The 18,950-nt window shown below is 51.8% G+C and overlaps 1 protein-coding gene across 1 annotated transcript; it reads right to left on the bottom strand.

The window, feature by feature from the left end:
* Positions 1-671: 671 nt before the first annotated feature.
* On the bottom strand, positions 672-16,164 carry ACBD3 (acyl-CoA binding domain containing 3). Its single transcript, XM_061573718.1, has 8 exons — positions 15,798-16,164; positions 7,110-7,251; positions 6,299-6,439; positions 5,761-5,919; positions 5,179-5,353; positions 3,967-4,189; positions 3,194-3,481; positions 672-2,501 (listed from the first exon to the last, which is right to left on the bottom strand). The coding sequence occupies exons 1-8, from the start codon at positions 16,117-16,119 to the stop codon at positions 2,272-2,274; spliced, it is 1,680 nt and encodes a 559-aa protein (XP_061429702.1). The 5' UTR covers positions 16,120-16,164; the 3' UTR covers positions 672-2,271.
* Between the last annotated feature and the right edge of the window lie 2,786 nt (positions 16,165-18,950).

Here is an 18,950-nt window from a genome sequence, read left to right as displayed (position 1 = left end):
GATTGGCAAAGGAGTTGGGGGGGGGGGGGGGAGCCAGAACATTTTCCAGATCACTCGCCACTGGTGGTAGTGGTCCGGAATCGAATTTGGCTTGCCAGGTTGATGGCACAGTGCGCGAACCACTGCAACACCACCCCTCCCAGTCAGATGCAGATGCTTTCTAAACTGCACATTTGTATTTTAATATAATGGGAAACGACTTTTAACTTTATTCAAACGAATCACAATACTGCTCTGGTATCACCGAATTTATTTACAGACCACTGCACTGGTTTAGACAATAGGAATGAAATAATGTACTGGTAGAGATAAATAGGAATGCATAATGTACATTAGGCATGTAATGGTTTTCCCCACCCACCCACCCACCCCGATTCTATGAATTGTCAGATTTCAAGGTTCCCAATTCTGCCATTATTTTGTATTGTGGTGAATGTAGTGCCCTCCAGTGGCAGCAGGCATCGCGTGAACCATTTTACATTAAAAGGGGAAAACGAGGTGTGTAATTGATGCTCGCGGGCACAACGCGATTCGTGTTATGAGACCGCTGCGCTTAAAATGTTAATCTGAATCGATGCAACGTTACGCCCTACTTGCGATTGATCTTAGCATAGAATCGTATACTGTTATCGGCACAATACACGACACCAATAGGCACCATCACACTGCTGTAACGCTATACGTCGTGACGCATGTCTTGATCACTTTAATGCCGTCCAGCTCTAACCCCAAGGTAACCTTATTGAGGCTCAGACACTCCAGCACACGACTAGCACTCGAAGCAATCAGTGCGATGAGAATAACGAATTAAATTATAATGCATTTTACAAGTAAAGAGGGTCGGTAATGGAGACAAGACCAAACCAATACAAAACCTCACCCCCCCCCCCTTCCCCATCACCGTACTTGCACCTGCATTCAGCCACTCCCCCAGTCCTCGTCCCAACATCGAGGCTTCGCAAACCTATCTATACACCGCAAGCAAACGAATCCATAGTAGGCACGCGCACAAATCAAAGTAGTGCCTTCTCCCCACAACAGGAACCACCAACTCATTCTCCATTACCCCCCTCCCCTGCCCGGTAACCCCCAAAGAAATATCATACACATTTTTAAACAAAACGGCCTCCACAAAAATTATCGGATTAAATCGATAACAAAGAAAACTGCACGCGATGCGTTTTATGAAAGTTGACCCTCCAACTTCGCCGCAACAAAATAGCGTGAAAAAGTGTGTGCCCTGCAGAGTGAGGACGGGAAGAGGGGAGGGGAGTGAGGGGGAGAGAAGAGTGCAACAAGATGAAATCCGGTGTGCAATTACGCAAGCAGCCTGAAACTCAAAAGCTTGAGGGGTGTTGGACTAAGCATAGGGCGTAGATTGTATTATACAAGATGACACGTGTACAAGCTGGGTGGGTACATGGGCATTGACGGGGAGGCAGAGAAGTCTAATCAATTAGGTGGTGCAAACACGGCAGGCTCCGCAAATCATTTTCAGGAAGCTTTCCAGATGTGAAATGAACCAGGACTGATTAGAAAGCAGTCCAATTAAAGCAGGGTGGGGTGGGGGGGGGGGGTGCTTGGTTTTGTGAATCAGCTGGTAACAACAAAAAAATCGGTGGAAAAACGTGGCGATTCTTAGAGCTGATGGAAGAATGCATCGTCACACCCTAGAATAGTGTCGTGTCATGCGTGGCCATTCCTGCCATTAACGCCGCAATAAAGGTGCGGCCTTTTTAGCAGGCTGTTCATTAACGCGTGATGTACCACTCAAAACCGTGCCCCCACACCAAAGGAAGTGATTTATCATGTCACTTTGCATTAATGTTGCCCAAGATATCTCTCGGCTCCCAGTTGACACCTCTGGTGACGAACCGAGAAAATTTCTGGTTCGGAGGGCAAAGCACTCGACGAGAACTGAGAAGCATCCATCATTCCCCCATGCCACACGTAACTATCTCCACAAGTAACCATCTCCACAAGTAACTATCTCCACTAGTGAACTGTCTGAAAGAAAGAGCTAGCAAGGGAGAGATAGCACGAGTTGGTGAGAGTGAGGAGCACACGCCAGAGCCTTGCCGCCGTGTAGATCAAACAACGCCATTTCCATTCACAACGTAGCCCCCTCCTTGCCACGCCTCAGTGCTCGTTTCAGTGCAAGACAAAAAGAGAGAAAGGGAGAGAGTGAGGACAGACAGCCACGAAAGAACGGCGCTAGTTGGGAGAGGTAAAAGAGAGGCAGGGCAAGGCGCTCTGGGGGTGGGGCTGGCTCTATCTGGTGTAGTAGACGCGGTAGTAGACTGTCTTGGCCCGCCACAACGAGTACGAGTTGTCGAACTTGAGCAGGTAGGTGCCGGTGCCCGGGTACTGGTGGCTGCCAGCGTACACCTCGGTGTAGCAGTCCCTCCTATACACGGGGACCACCTCGCCTAGCACGGGCTTGGGGGTGCCAGCCTTGGCCCCTGCAGCTTTGCCAGACCCGGCCACGCTTCCGCCTTCCCCTGCAGTGTGGAGGAGGGGGAGGGGGGGGAGCGGTTAAATACAGCATTCAAACGCAGGAGTTGCCACCGCCGACAAATACCTGTGGTTATAGCTGCAACTATCTACATTTGAACTAATAAGACAAATGTATCCATTCGTTTTAAACCCCTTTGTTAAGCCATTGCTGGATGAAGGCATCGCCCCGCCGTGTCAGTCGCGAGCGCAGTTTGACCATATTTCACGTGGTCAAGTAACAATCTGATTAAGTATTCTTCTGCCACAACCCTTACATCCAATAGTGTATGAACAAAGATGGCCGTGTACTTGTACATGCGGGGTTTTTAACCCTTTCCCATTCCGAGACATCTGCAAGATGCAGGGTTCGTCCCGTTCACCGCTGAATCCCGGAACGCGCAAGTGCAACCAGCGTTAATCTTATTTAGAGAGACGTAGTAGCGCCGTTGTTTGTAAAGACACTGCACTCACCGCAGAGAACCGTAGCGACACGACCACGCTCTAAGAAAACTGGCGCCAAACTACGCCACATGCCCTCCCGCAGGGCATTGTGGGAGCCTCGGTACCAATCAAGTTGTTTTAATTTAGCGATGGCGTACATGTACGTCATCGGAACGGCCAAGGGTGAGAACAAGAGCAGTGCGCAGACATCTGCCTGGCGAGGGCCACAACCGCAATCGCACGTCGCCCCACGTACCGGCCTCCTCCTCCTCGTCGTCCTCGCTCGACTCGCTCACGTGCACGCTCACGCCGCTAGGCGGCTCGGCGTTCCACTCGAACAGCACCCCGAAGCCGATGTCGTAGTGGTCGGTGGCGAACTCCCAGAAGAGGTATGCGCCGTCGCGGTGCGTGGGTACGCGCACCGTCAGCACCTCGCCGCGCCCCACCGTCAGCACAGAGTCCGCGTCCTGCCGCACCTTCATCTTGAAGTCGGCGATCTGGGGCCGCGTCCACATGGAGGGCGCCGCGATGCTCCGCCGCAGGTCTGAGTGTGCGGCAACAACAAAAAACGCGGCTGTGAACGAGCCAACGCGTCCGCGTACACCCGAGGTGGGCACCCCCGTACGCACGTGCGGGGCGGTCGACGCGCTGTGCAATAAAACTGGAGATCTAAATACGATCAGTGGTCAGGGATATTAGAACCGGTCCAGCCCCATGCCAACCACCCCTTCACCAACCATCAAAAAACCGGTGTGGTGAAATATGGTTAAAAAAACACGTAAATGGCACGTGGAGGTCTTCATCCATTGGTGGGCATGTATGCACACAGGCATGCACGATGACCACAAAAAAACTCTACATATGGCTTACATAAAACGTTGGGGCAAGTGTTGTAACTAGGTCTATGAGTAAGGGAAACGTTCCCCAGCCCCCACATCATCAGGATGCCGTGCACCTCCAAAGCTCAGGGTGTCACTGCTCCCTCGACGCCACCCGTGCCACACGTGACCCCAGGGGGCACATTCCTACCGCTGGGTCCGTTCTCCATCCCTTCCTCGGCCGTCTCCGTGTCCCCCGCCTCGCCCGGTGGGCCCCCGAGTCCCGCCGCCGCAGGATCCGTGGGTCCGATCGTCGCGTCCTCCAGCTGGGTGGCCCCGTCGCCCGTACCGGCCCAGCCTTCTTGGGGGGCTGCCCCCCCCGCCACGCCGTCGCCGTTCTGCTGCTGGTGCTGCTGCTGCCTGAGCAACGCAGCCTAGCACAGCAAGGGCGGCAATCGCAGAGCGACAAAAACAAACTGTTGGGGCAAGTTCAAGTTCATTTATTAGGTATAGCCCTGTGAGCCATTCGGCACTTGAATCGGGTGCAACCGCAACAAACAAAAAACAAAAATATGAACAAGAAAACATCTTAAAGTGAATATGTGACTGAGTGCAAACAGAAAATCCAAGAAAAGACAGCAAAATATTGCAGAAAAAAAATCACCGTACACCAACGCTGTGTGCAAAAATCCCAGTGGGATGCAAGTCAAACAACCAACAACAACCACAAGACAACTTAGATTAAGTGCCGTTAGCAAGCACCTATGAAGGCCAACAGGACACATGGGGGGGTAGGTGGCCAGCACAACGCATGCCCGCCTTTGTCTCCCCAGTAGCGATGTTTACACACCGCACCAGGTTAGGTTGAGTCAACCTAAGGGAGGCCCAGGACCAGTTCAGATAATCGTCAGTGGTGTTGGCCATGAGCGGGAATCGAACTCGGGCTGCAAGTTTTGTGGTGCAGCACGCTAAACCGTTGCACTACCGCTCCTGACTTGATTCTATTTCTAATTAGATCTATATAATGCCCTTTCCACACACCCACACACATTTAAATACTGGGTATTCGCAAACATATAGATGTATAGGCCTTGTGTTAATCCACTGCTGGATGAAGACCTCCCCATGCTGTAGGTCATGGGGGTTATCTGATCACACTTCACCACAATGGTCAGTGTGGATTGGTGACGGCAGGCAGCACAAACGTGCGGTGATGAAGAAACTGCCCCGACGGGAAATAAAATCGGCCAAACATCCCAATATTGAAAAAAGTTCCTGCAAATCCCTCACTCGGTATCGCTCGTGGCACTGTTACCCCCCCCCCCCACTCCCACAAAACCCTGACAGGACCTTCATGACAAAGAGTCTTGAGGCTTTCGTGGGTTACACAAGTAGAATCATAATAAATAATAACAACAATAACCTGTTGCTGCTGCATCTGTATCTGGTAGAGTTGGGCCATGTACTGCTGGTAGTGCTGTTCCTGCAGCTGGGCAATGAGCGCCTGCTGCTGCTCGTAGTTGCCCGGGTACTGCTGCGCCGCGTAATGCTGGAACTGTGCAGCGGTCTGCGCATTCAGTGCCGCCATTATCTGCTGCCTGCACACGCGCACACACACACACACACAAGTGAACACACACGTACACGCGCACACACACACACACAAGTGAACGTATAAAAAAGACAAAGGCCCCCCCGTATAGCCTTTCAACAGACTGTGCTGTGAGCAAGTAGCACCGGTGAAAGCCGGCAAGGTACACAATGGGGTAGGTGGCCAACACCACGCCCAACCACCTTTGTCTCTCCAGTAGCGATGTTTTTAAGTCCACAGCGTTATCGATGAAAGTGAGTTTTTTTGTTCTTTGGGTTTGGCCACCACTGCCTTCGCAGAATCACCAAATGGTCAGTTTATTTGCCCGCACACCACAAGTTTCTCCCGCTGTGTTTCGACTGCCGAGCTGTGGCCCACCACCACCGCCACCACCACCACCACCGCGCCGCTCACTTCTGCTGCTCCTGCCGCAAGCGCTCCTCGTCAGCACGCTGTCGCAACTCCTCCTCCCTCCTCTCCCGCTCCTCCTCCTCAAGCCGCCTCCTCTCCTCTTCCTGCCGTGCTCGCTCCCGCTCCTCCTCTTGCTGACGGCGCAACTCCTCCTGCTCGCGCCTGCACCGCCAGGAGAGACGCGAACGGCACTCGTCAAGAGTCGGAATGTTTGTTTCGACTGCAGGAGGAATCCGATGAGCCGTGAAGCTCTTTTTTCCACACATATCCGGTACGAGCAGGGTCAGCAAGTTACTCACGGATAAAAATCCCAGGCAAGCTGGCTGGGGGATATGCACAAGCTGCCCACAAGCTGCCCACAGGCTGCCCACAGGCTATGCACAAGCTTCCCACAAGCTGCTCACAGGCTGACCACATACTCACCACATGCTGACCACAGGCTGACCACAAGCTGCCCACCGAAACTCAACCACAAGACCAGAGAGCCAAGCCACATCGCGTGCATGCGTCGCACGGACCACGGCACCACGCACGCACGCACCGTATGCGCTCCTGCTCCTGCTTCTGGATGCGGTGCGAGGTGGTGTAGGGGGCGAAGAGCTGGCAGCAGCCGTTGAGGAGGTTCACGAAGCCGACCATAGCGTCTTCCTTGGACATGTCGCCCAGCGCCGCCCACTCACGCCTGCTCGAGAGAGAGACAGGGAGAGAGAGGGAGAGCACAGGCCGTGGTGCAAATGTACACACTCACATGCATGTGGTGGGTGTGGTGAGTCGGTGCTTGTGCGGGTGAGTGGCTACACGAGTGGATGTATGAGTGGGTGAGGTGTGTGCACGAGTAAGTGGGCAAGTGGGTGCAAGAGTAAGTCAATAGGTGCATTTGTGAGCGAGCGAGTAGGTGAGCACGTGCATGGGTGCGTGTGTGGCAGAGTGAGTGGGTATGTAGGTACGTGTGCGCGTGCTTTGGCGAGTACGCGGGTGTGTAACTATCAGTGGATGTATTGTGCATAGGTAGGTGGAAGCGTGGGTGTGCGAGTTGGTGAGTACTTGAGTGAGCGAGAGAGTGAGCGAGTTGGTGAGTGAGCGAGTGAGTGAGTGAGCGAGTGAGTGAGCGAGTTGGTGAGTGAGTGAGTGAGTGAGCGAGTGAGTGAGCGAGTGAGTGAGTGAGTGAGCGAGCGAGCGAGTGAGTGAGTGAGTGAGTGAGTGAGCGAGCGAGCGAGTGAGCGAGTGAGCGAGCGAGTGAGTGAGCGAGCGAGCGAGTTGGTGAGTGAGCGAGTGAGTGAGTGAACGAGTGAGCGAGTGAGTGAGCGAGCGAGTGAGTGAGCGAGTGAGTGGACGGGGTGATAGGCGAGTACCTGCGGTCATTTCCCAACACGTCCAGGTATCCTACGTCAGGACTGGAGTCGGGGCTGAAGGGCCCAGCGGAGACCTGGCGCGACAGAGCCACAAGCTTCAGCTTGTCCGCGTAGCTCAGGTGAAATGCCTTGCCATCCTTTTCTGCAGTCGCGCGCACAAAAATAAAGATTCCACCCCGCCCCCCATGCAACGATTATAGACTGTCGGGGAAAGTTGCTCTTTGGTGAGCACCATTGAAGCCGGCGCGGCGCACAAAGGAAGGGGTGTAATGTCTACACAACCCCGCAAGGTGCTCATTTGAAGCCGGGTCAACCGAGCAGGACCTGTTCAGATATTCGCGAGTGATGTTAGCCGTGAGCGCGAACCAGACTGAGCTTTGTAGCACAGTGTGCAGACGACTACACCATCACTTCACCCACGCACTCGCGCGCACGCACGCACACACATACCATCACCAACCGGGCAACGCTCTAAGTTCGACTGTTTATTGCCAGTTAGCCCCCGGTTATGCTTTTCTCGTGTCTGATCACATGACATTGGCATCCATTCCAGATGCCACTCGAACTGGCACCAGAGACATCTTCACACTGGAGGAGCAATCCCAGAAACAAAAACAATGACACCACGGAGCAAGTTATTACGCCTCCGGATTAAGAACGTGACCAAGCAAATAACAGGCGTGCCGAAATCGTCAGTGTCCAAATAATAACCGAGACGAGTCTCGCGCGCAAATAAAAACACACCGTGTCGGCAGTGGTTCATTAGCAACAAAATCAACCCAACACATTCGTTAATAATTATTCTTGAAACAGGAAATAAACATATCATGTGCAACAACAGTGACTTGCGCACAAACACTTATAGGTCGACGCCTACGAGCACCTCGTGCCCTCTTTTAGCCCCGCCCCACCCCTCCCGATACGTTCCATTCATTGGCTACCACATTCTGATAAGCTCCCCCCCCCCCCTCTCCTCCCCCTTAACTTGTATTTAAGAGCTTGCATCTTGAATCCCTGCTCACTTGATGCAGCAAATCTGGCTGTGACCGTCCCACCTGATGACGGAGACTTGTGTTGCCTCCGAAACGTCGTGATTTTTAGTTTATTTTTATTAATTTTAATTTCAGTTTTTACCTACGTGACTTTACCGAAAGAACTAAGAGTATGAATCCTTGCAGTCACGAAAGCTTCAAATCTAGAAACATATGAAAGGTCACATTTCGGCCAATGACCCCTTCATCAGAGAGAACCGTCACTGATTGTGTGTTCCTCACCGAGGACACCGCTATTGATGAATGTGTTGAGTGGCTTAATCTGCGTGCTCCACTCACTCTGCCTTCAAGTGGCAGCACTGTCGGTTGTCCAAGTATACCCGGCCAACGCAGCAATCGCACACACAGCCTTGCAACCACTACCGCCTCGCTCTGAACAAACACGGCCTTGTTTGAAATTGAGAAAAAAAATATGTCGCATGACATGAACTGGAATCTTGGGCAACAGGCCTTTACACAGCGCAAAGCGAGCCAGGATTTTGCTAATGACAGCAGTAGCAGGGCGGAAGAGTTGTGTCGGGGTTTGTGGTCGTTGTACGTATGTACTCCTGCCAGCGTGGCCCTGACGGCTGTATTTGATCTTGTATTGCCGGGATCAATCACTGGGATGAAAGCTGAGCGAAGAGTTCACATTCCACCACGGCCGAGTGTCACACGCAGCTCCGACTCGCTTAGCGAGCTCGAGCGGGCACACAACAACAACAACGCACAAATTCATTTACTCTTGATGCTAATTTTGACACCAAACTGTCGATTCTTTTAAACTGCAGATTCTTTAGAAATTCATTTGCAAATGTGTTTCGACTCATATCCTGGGCTGTTTGGTGTACATATTTGTGTACCAGTCATCGCCCTGTATCTGTTTCACGTTTATTTGAACTAAATTTTGTAATTGCGCTTTGATCAGCCTAAAAATATTATGCCCAGGCCGGCTTGCGCTGCAGGTCATTTATCACTCAACACCGATTTACGTTTGTGCAAATATCATCGATTTCTCATGCGACGCAATCGTTTTTGTTTGACATAAGTTGGTACTGTACTAGGATGGGTGACCACCAGTGCTGGTCAGATGTTGTAGTTATGGGGGGCAGCGGATGGCAGTGACGCATTGAGTTCAGTCTACATTATTCAACAGAATTCAAGTATTTGTAGACTGAGTAAGTGTGGATTTGTTAGTGTTATCCGTCGTTTAAGTGTGGGCTTTATTCAGTCCGTGGCGTTATCTTCCTCCAGGATGAACATTCATGGAATTGGCCAAACACCCCAATGTGGGGGACCCCCCCCCCCTCCTTAAAAAAGTCACGAGATCCTGTGATGATGCACGGCCACGATTATTCACGAACGGTCAAAAAGGCCAAAATTATTATCAAATTAATGTTGTCGCTATGTAAAGACAATTCAGATTTACAGTGTGTGCAGCATCCAAACTGACGATGTCCTACATTCAATCGGCTGAGAGCCACAGGAGGATTCCGGGTTCTCATATTGGCGAAGGGGTTACATTATTAAATTATCAAATTGATTTGCAGATTTATTTACATTTAAAATTAAGGCTCTGACAGCAACACATAAGATAATTGGATTTATTTTGCCGCCAAACTTCTCACCAAGGGTTCAATTTATTTATTAGGAGGAGTCCTTGCTTGTGATTCTTGAGCAAGTACTTACTAAGAAAATTACAGAGCCGGGACGGATGGCCAATCAAGTCGATTCATCGACTAAAGATTGTTATATTCTTGGTTCTTTCGGTAAAGTCACGTGGAAGTGAAATAATAAAATAATATAAATATAAAACAATAAAAAAAAATATGCGTACGTGCGCGTCATCGGAACGGAATCGGAAGAAAAACTAAAATGAAATAACTTCATCGGTATGTCTTGAAACAGGAAGACATACCAAGGCTCCCACAAGGCCATGCAAGAGGGCGTGTGGCACAGTTTTGGGCAAGCCATCATAGAGTGGCGGTCATGTCGCTAAAGTTCGCTGTGGTGAGTACAATGTCTTTAAAAACAACGGCGCTACTACACCTCTCTAAATAAAATTGACGCCGAAGCACTTGCGCGTTGCGAGATTCAGCGGCGAACGGGACACCCAGCCTGCAACTTTCAGACGTCTCGGAAAGGGAGCATGGGCAGAGCGCCCTGCAGTGGCGCTGCAAGGCGGACGTGAGCTCTTATTGAACGGGGTTGTTAGGACGAGAGGCTCACGACGTCACGCACCCGCTCAGCCAATGAGCACTGCGTCCATGAACCATGAAGCGAGAGTTCGCAGGAAGTTACGGCGTGCCTCTGATTTGACATGCCGACCTAATGCTCACCGAGGGCGCTCCTCAGACCGCTAGCCCGTGTTGCGGAGCCGCTAACAGGCCGTTTGATTAAAAAAAATCTCTGCCCATTGAACACACTCCTTCAATCTATGCAGCAAAGTATACATTTGCTCCTTTCACATGACCCCGTGACTCATCAGCGCGTGGTATCATCAGTCACGGTGTGTGACGAAGAAGAGGCCTGTGTTAATCGGCGGCGGCGAGTTATTTTTCCAAATTTTGGCCAACCCTCATTAACTTTATAATACATCGTTATAAAGCCTTATTTACATGAGATCATCTGCACGAGAGTTACCGTGACCGCCCGCCTCAGACGGACAGATGGGAGTTTATGAATTCGTGTAAAAAATAATTAATTACCGAATCAATTCTCAACGCAGAATCACAATTCATGCCATCATGAGTGGGTGGAGGGGCAAATTGTTACAAGCAGAGCTTTAGATCCGACACGATTTCGTATTTTCCACAAACCTTATCGTGCTCGTCCTTATCGCAGCTGCATTACAGCGAGCGTTGAAGGTTTATGTTCAGTCTTTGACGGGTAAATAGACGCTTCATGTTTTAACAATGGGTTTCGTTGTGTTTATTGTTTGCTTTACTGCTCCAGATTCCTCTTATAGACTATGCACGTTAAGTAGCCTCAACACTGCATGTACAGCCCAATTGTCAATCCACTGCTGGGTGAGAGTCTCCCCACGCAGTGTGGGTTTTTGGCAGGTATTATTCCATATACTTCGCCACGCTGGTCAGCTCAGAGTGATGCAGTTGCCCCCGGGGGCATAGACATGGGAACATAGAATCATAACACGAAAATATATATATATTTTTTTTTTACACAGGCCTCTGCTAAAGCAACTGTCCAGACACAACCATGCCTAGCTTCTGAGATCTCACAGAGGCTGGGTGCAATCCGACTGATTTGGTCACAGGTAGCTCAAATCTACAGGGATGGAGTACAATGTTTGAGTATAAGATAGAGGTTGATGCTTGGGTATAAAAGTCACGTGTGCGTGGTGCTCAGGCATGGCAAAGGTTAGAAGCTGGGGAGCTTAGTAAGAGTACAACAACGGATTTTTGTGCAATGCCCTCTGCTGCCAATGCAGCCCCGCAGCACCTGATAGTATTTACTTAATGCATTAATGGCCGTACATCAAAGCACTATCCATCCTCAAAAACCCTGCTTAGCTTGCGAAATCTGACGAGGTGGGACATGTCGCGGGTGATCTGGTCGTAGGCCTGGAGAGCGTTATTCTTAGATTTAAAAAAAAGTTCAACCATGGGGAGTGGACAGGATGGCGCAGCTCAGAAGAAAAAAAAAACCAACAGAGGCATTCAGGCAAGAGCTGCCCTAATTATGGCCCAACAGCTGATAGCACCGGACACAAGGGACACCAGGAAAAGAATACACTTAGTTGGTGACGGGTTACAGACTACGATTACAGCATCGTAGGTGGCTGAGCTTACAATCACAGTTACAATGGGGTTGAAATTGCTTACGAATTAAACAATTAGAATTGTAAGTGAACCCAGGTGTGAACTGGGAAGACAAGTCACTATTTCTGCAGTTCATGAGGGGGCTAAACAGCAGCCATACATGGCTGCTGTTTGCTTTGCCAGTGCACAGTGGAGGGTACGCGTGTAGCAAGATGTTAACTACTTTTCTTGGTATACAGGAGGCCGTGGGTTTTATCCCAACCCTGAAGCCTGTATATTTGGATTTTGCTGCAGTTCTCCCCGTGGTCACGTGGATTTTTTCCCGGATCCTCCTGTTTTTCCCCCCGTATTTAGAAGCATGCCTTTAAGGGTATTTCGCTGCAATACAAGTCCACATGATAAGCCACTCCCCTTGAGCGATCATTTATGGCCAGGTCGCTTATGAAAAATTACTATATAGTGCAGTGGGCCTTACCTGGTAAAAAAAATTTGTTAATAACCGTTAAAATCACTCACGCACAATTCTATGAATTGTCACGATTCAGACATTAATATTTAATGCTTTAAGTTTTACGTCAAAGCCATGTGCCAATCCATGAGTGGGCAATGGCCTCTCCACTCCATGTTGGGCCTTTCGATTGTTTGTCAATACTTCACCACGCTGGTCAGTGTGGGTTGGTGAAGGCAGGGAGCATTGGAGCAGGAAGTACAGTACAATGGATGTCACTGTGAACTACCCTGTGCTGTTCACCACGTAACCCTGCACCAGTCGATCATCCTGCTTGTCACTCATCCAAGCATCTGACAAGATCAGGTGCACATTGAGCGATTCGGTCAAAAGCAGCTGCAGTTTAAAGGGGTCGAAATGAAGGCTGTTTGGGTGTGTGAGAAGGATCCCAGTGGTCAGGGCCGAAGCTAATAAGGCTTAAATATGAGATTAGGGGTTGCTGCTTAGGTACAGCAATGACATGTTGAAGGTGCCCAGGCTTGGGAGAGGAGAAGAACAGATGTTTCCCCAGGTATGTGACAGGAGTTCAAGGCAGTCAGGTGTGAGAATATGGTGGGTGGAGTAAACGCTGATGGTGGAACACGTGTTGATGATTCCGGTACACAGGGATGATGGTGTTCAAGTCGATAGAGAAATATGATAGTGCCTGGATAGACAGAAGGGGGTTAACAGTGACACTGTATTAATTCTAGATTTGAAGCTTTCGTGACTGCAAGGATTCATATTCTTAGGTTTTTTTCGGTAAAGTCACGTAGGTAAAAAATTCAAATTAATAAAAGTAAAATAATGTCTCTTTACTTGATACAGCAATCGTGCTGTCACGGTTCCACCTGAAGACAGAGGCTTGTGTTGCCTCCGAAACGTCGTGATTTTTATTTTTGATTTTATTTTCATTTTACTTTTATTAATTTTAATCTTAATTTTTTACCTACGTGACTTTACCGAAAAAACCTAAGAATATGAATAGTGACACTGTATGTTGGTTTGCACACGTAGGCTTTCGCGACCAATATTATTCATAATAAAGGTTTTTGTACATTGCATGCACGTACGTTGAACTTATTTGCGCACCGCAATTAGCCAACCGTGCTAAAATGTGATGGTGTTAAGTGGTACGCAATAGCGGTGAACCAGTAAATGTGCAGCACATTTGTCGATCCACGGCCGTACGGGGTAGAAGGGGTTATTGTCAGTGCAAGTTCGTGGAGGTGGGAGCCATAGATGTGGCCGCTTAGAAGCAAAGTACAGCAATAGATTTTCCTGCCCTGTTCAGCATGGATAGTACTTGAATGGGTGACCACCATGCAAACTGGTTGTCATAGGGCTGAGAGGGGGGGGGGGGGTGAAAATGTGAAATGATGGCACACTAATGCAGTGTGGATTGAGCCCAGATAATCCTGTAATTTTGAGTTCTAACCTGGTTAAGCAAAGTACACTAGAAACTGAATCCCAACCCAAGTGAACCATCTGGATTTATCTCCCCAAGACAATGTTTGATTTTCCCAGTGGGCCCTTCAGAACTTGGTGTCAACCATCGCTGGATTGGGCCACCGGACGAGCTGGAATGTGGCTCGTCAGCAGTTCGTGGTGTTGGCTAAACCACATGCCTGGCCCAGCTTAATCACCGCGGTACAACGAATTGCCCACACATAGCAATACTCACCCCCTACTGGCAGACTGACGATTAATGCTCCAGGCCACAATTGTAAATTAGACTATGCTGTTATACTCTTAGTTCTTTCGGTAAAGTCATGTAGGTAAAATTAATAAAAATAAAACAATAAAAATCACGACGTTTGGGAGGCAACACAAGCTTCCGTCTTTAACACAAGCTTCCATCCTGAAGACGGAAGCTTGTGTTGCCTCCGAAACGTCGTGATTTTTATTGTTTTATTTTTATTAATTTTACCTACGTGACTTTACCGAAAGAACTAAGAGCATGAATCATTGCAGTCACGAAAGCTTCAAATCTAGAGACTATGCTGGTCTGTTGAGTTCTCCCCCTTGGTTAACCAAAGAAACTCTAGCGTTAAACTAAACAGGAGATGTATATTCTTGGTTCTTTCGGTAAAATCACGCAGAAGGGAAATAATAAAATAATAAAAATATGCAACTATCTTTTTTCTTCTTTTTTTATTTCCCTTCTACGTGACTGTATCGAAAGAACCAAGAATATGAATCACCGCAGTCACGAACGCTTTAAATCAAAATTTAGACATGTATTTTAAGATGCCCAATTTGTTAGTAGGAGTTGATGGGGCTAATCGTGAGAGTGTATTGACGGTGCCTAGGTATATGACAAAAGATGACGGAAAATTCATGATTGAAGGTGCCCAAAGCTGATGACATTTCGATGATGGTCCCTGGACAAATGAGTGAGGCTAATCCTGCCAATACACAAGTTTGTTGGTGTCTGAGTGGGTGACGTGAGTTCATTCCCAAACGTAAAGTTAGTGTCCCCTTCCAGGTTGTATGACTTCAGTCATTGACATCCCCAAACTCCAAGTTGATGCTGCCTGAGTTGGTGTCAATAATTAATGGTGACAAGGCATTGATGGTACCCAGATAGGTGACGTAAGACTGTAAGGACAATGATGATGATGATGATGATACTCCAGACACGAAGAGTTACTCGTTCCCGGATAGATGACAGTAACCAAATCAACCCAGACTCGGCAGTGTGGTCAGATGAGGTTGTGTGGTTGGGTAGGTGAGAACATTACTAATTAAGTAGGTAGGTGAGCCTGTAGGTGAGCGTCTGAGTAGGTGGGCGAGTGGTGAAAGTGAGTAGGTGGGTGAATGAGTGAGTCGGTGTGTGTTGGGGAGTAGTGTGTGTGTGAATGGATGAGTAGGTGTGTGGGTGAGTAGGTGTGGGTGTGTGGGTGAGTAGGTGTGGGTGTGTGGGTTAGTAGGTGTGGGTGTGTGGGTTAGTAGGTGTGGGTGTGTGGGTTAGTAGGTGTGGGTGTGTGGGTTAGTAGGTGTGGGTGGGTGGGTCGGGTGAGTACGTAGTTGAACGGGTGTGTGTGGGTGAGTAGGTGTGTGTGGTTGAGTAGTGTGTGTGGATGAGTAGTGTGTGTGTGAGTAGTGTGTGAATGGGGTGTGTGGGTGAGTAGGTGTGTGTGGGTTAGTAGTGTGTGTGTGTGAGTAGTGTGTGTGTGGGTTAGTAGTGTGTGTGGTGGTGAGTAGGTGTGTGTGGGTGAGTCGTGTGTGTGTGTGTGAGTAGTGTGTGTGTGTGAGTAGGTGTGTGTGTGGGTGGGTCAGCTAAGTACGTAGGTGAACGGGTGAGTGAACACTTCTGACTGGGCCTACGAGCCAAGCGCCTAAGGGTCACCCACCACCACCACCCCTCCTCTGCCCTCCATCTCACCGCGGTAGAACTTGAGCGCGAGTCTGTAGAGCTCAGCGACAGGGAAGCCCCAAGCCTCCTCAAGCGCGACGGCACCACCATCACCACCATCACCATCACCACCATCACCGCCGACTTCGAGTCCCTTCTGCTCGGCACCCTCCGGCGTCTCGGCCGTCCCCTCGCCGTCTCCAGCCGCCTCGGCTGCACCGGGCAACGCCGCTGCCGAGTCGGCGTCGTCGTGGTCGTGGTTGTGGTCGTGGGCTCGCGGGCCGGGCTCGCTCGGAGACAGCGCCATGCCGACCACGGCCACCTCCAGCTGAGACACGGCCGCGTCCGCCATGCAGCCGCCACGTCGGTACAGGGCACCTCACTTCCGGTTCGCCACTTCCGGGGGGGAGGGGGTAGGGAGGCGTGGGGGTGGGGAGGGGAGGGGGTGGGGAGGGGGTAGGGAGGGGTGGGCGTGGGGAGGGGTGGGGGTGGGGAGGGGTGGGGGTGGGGGTGGGTGGGGGTGGGCGTGGGGAGGGGTGGGGAGGGGCGTGGGGAGGGGCGTGGGGAGGGGCGTGGGGAGGGGTGGGGGTGGGGGTGGGGAGGGGTGGGGGTGGGGTGGGGAGGGGTGGGGGTGGGGGTGGGGAGGGGTGGGGGTGGGGGGTGGGGAGGGTGGGGGTGGGGGTGGGGAGGGGTGGGGGTGGGGGGTGGGGGAGGGGTGGGGGTGGGGGTGGGGGTGGGAGGGGTGGGGGTGGGGGTGGGGAGGGGTGGGGGTGGGGGTGGGGAGGGGTGGGGGTGGGGGCGTGGGGAGGGGTGGGGGGTGGGGGTGGGGAGGGGTGGGGGTGGGGAGGGGCGTGGGGAGGGGCGTGGGGAGGGGTGGGGGTGGGGGTGGGGAGGGGTGGGGAGGGGCGTGGGGAGGGGACGTGGGGAGGGGCGTGGGGAGGGGTGGGGGTGGGGGTGGGGAGGGGTGGGGGTGGGGGTGGGGAGGGGTGGGGGTGGGGGTGGGGAGGGGTGGGGGTGGGGGCGTGGGGAGGGGTGGGGGTGGGGGCGTGGGGAGGGGTGGGGGGTGGGGGTGGGGAGGGGGTGGGGGTGGGGAGGGGCGTGGGGAGGGGCGTGGGGAGGGGTGGGGGGGGGGTGGGGGGTGGGGAGGGGTGGGGTGGGGGTGGGGAGGGGTGGGGTGGGGTGGGGGAGGGGTGGGGGTGGGGAGGGGCGTGGGGAGAGGCGTGGGGAGGGGTGGGGGCGTGGGGAGGGGTGGGGGCGTGGGGAGGGAGGGGTGGGGCGTGGGGAGGGGAGGGGGTGGGGGTGGGGAGGGGTGGGGGTGGGGCGTGGGGAGGGGTGGGGGTGGGGGCGTGGGGAGGGTGGGGGTGGGGCGTGGGGAGGGGTGGGGGTGGGGGCGTGGGGAGGGGGGTGGGGGCGTGGGGAGGGGTGGGGGTGGGGGCGTGGGGAGAGGGTGGGGGTGGGCGGGCGTGGGGAGAGGTGTGGGGAGGGGCGGGCGTGGGGAGGGGCGTGGGGAGGGGCGTGGGGAGGGGTGGGGGCGTGGGGAGGGGTGGGGGTGGGGGCGTGGGGAGGGGCGTGGGGAGGGGTGGGGGTGGGGGCGTGGGAAGGGTGGGGCGTGGGGAGGGGTGGGGGCGTGGGGAGGGGTGGGGGTGGGGGGCGTGGGGAGGGGTGGGGGCGTGGGGAGGGGCGTGGGGAGGGGCGTGGGGAGGGGTGGGGCGTAGGGAGGGGCGTGGGTGGGGGCGTGGGGAGGGGTGGGGGTGGGGGCGTGGGGAGGGGTGGGGGTGGGGGCGTGGGGAGGGGTGGGGGTGGGGGCGTGGGGAGGGGCGTGGGTGGGGGCGTGGGGAGGGGTGGGGGTGGGGGCGTGGGGAGGGGTGGGGGGGGGCGTGGGGAGGGGTTGGGGTGGGCGTGGGGAGGGGTGGGGGTGGGCGTGGGGAGGGGCGTGGGGGTGGGTGCCTAATTAATATTCAAGAGGGATATCGAGGGGTTGGTTCGCGTGAGCGGTGTGTATGCAATAAGATGCACACACAACAACACGGTTCTTGATACACAGCAGTGACTTGCATCGCCCGACTTAAATGTCATCTTCCCTAATTAATATTCATGATGTGTCGACTTCCGGTTCGGCGTTGTCGTGGTAACCACGGCAGCCATCTTACTCAGGGACCAAAGTTGCACATTATTCTATAACGAGCTTAATCCTACACACAATTAAACAAACTCAACACAATTGTCAATTAAAGTACACCGTGGCTTTGAAATACAATATTAATGTGTGACGTTTAGGGGAGGGAGGGGGGCAATGGTTCATAGCACAATGATGCGCCTGTTGAGTGCAGTTCGCTTTCCCGTAGTAAGATGGCAGACCAATTTGACGAGCCTGTACAATGAAACACGTTGGTCAATAACACTTTTGTTACCTTAAAATTAAAAAATATATAATGAGCGACGTTTCGGGCAATGGCCCTTCACAGCATATAAAATTTGGGATGTTTTTGGTTTTTCGTGCTTGTGCACCGCTGCCAATGCAGCATCACAACAATAATTGCATCGTACAATCGATGTACACAAACAATTGAGAGACTTTAATAAATTAACCCGTAAAAACAAAGTTTTTCACTCTAAATCCTTTATATGCGTGGCGGCTAGAGTCCTCTCGTCCTCTGGCTTGAGATGGCTGCCACCTATGGGTCAGATGATTGTCTGCCAGCATTAAGCAATTGGTAATTAAATACTTAATTTGTTTTCCCTAAACAGTGTAAAATTTTGGAGAAAAAAAATTTCACGAAAATTAATTGTCTCGCACAACGAGTCTGTGTGCAAAATGTCAGCTCGATTGGATCACGGGAAGTGGGTTAAAAACGACCGAAAGATTTCCACGGTCGTAAGCAAGCAAGCACTCAAGCAAGCAAGCGAACTTAATATAAAGGATTTAAAAAGCAATATTTGTGCTGTGCCGTAAATTTCCTTTACATCAGGCGCCGTATAAACATCGCGTGCAATGTACGTGTAGAAATGTGCTGCCAAAAAGTTGCCATTAAACCTAAAGTACGGTACAAAATCAAGCAAATACTTAACAATATTCAACTTTTAAGTGGCACTGACGATGATTAAATTCGCCACTTGTTGCAAAGATGCACGGTTGGTTTTTAAATCCTTTATATTAAGTTCACTTGCTTGCTTGCGCGCTTA

This window comes from Lethenteron reissneri, chromosome 53 (genome assembly GCF_015708825.2).
Source record: "Lethenteron reissneri isolate LAM-NWPU_2019-01 chromosome 53, ASM1570882v1, whole genome shotgun sequence".
Classification (NCBI taxonomy): Eukaryota; Metazoa; Chordata; class Hyperoartia; order Petromyzontiformes; family Petromyzontidae; genus Lethenteron; species Lethenteron reissneri.
The sequence above is the reverse complement of the archived record's forward strand: the minus strand, read 5'-3'. Positions and strand labels throughout refer to the sequence as shown.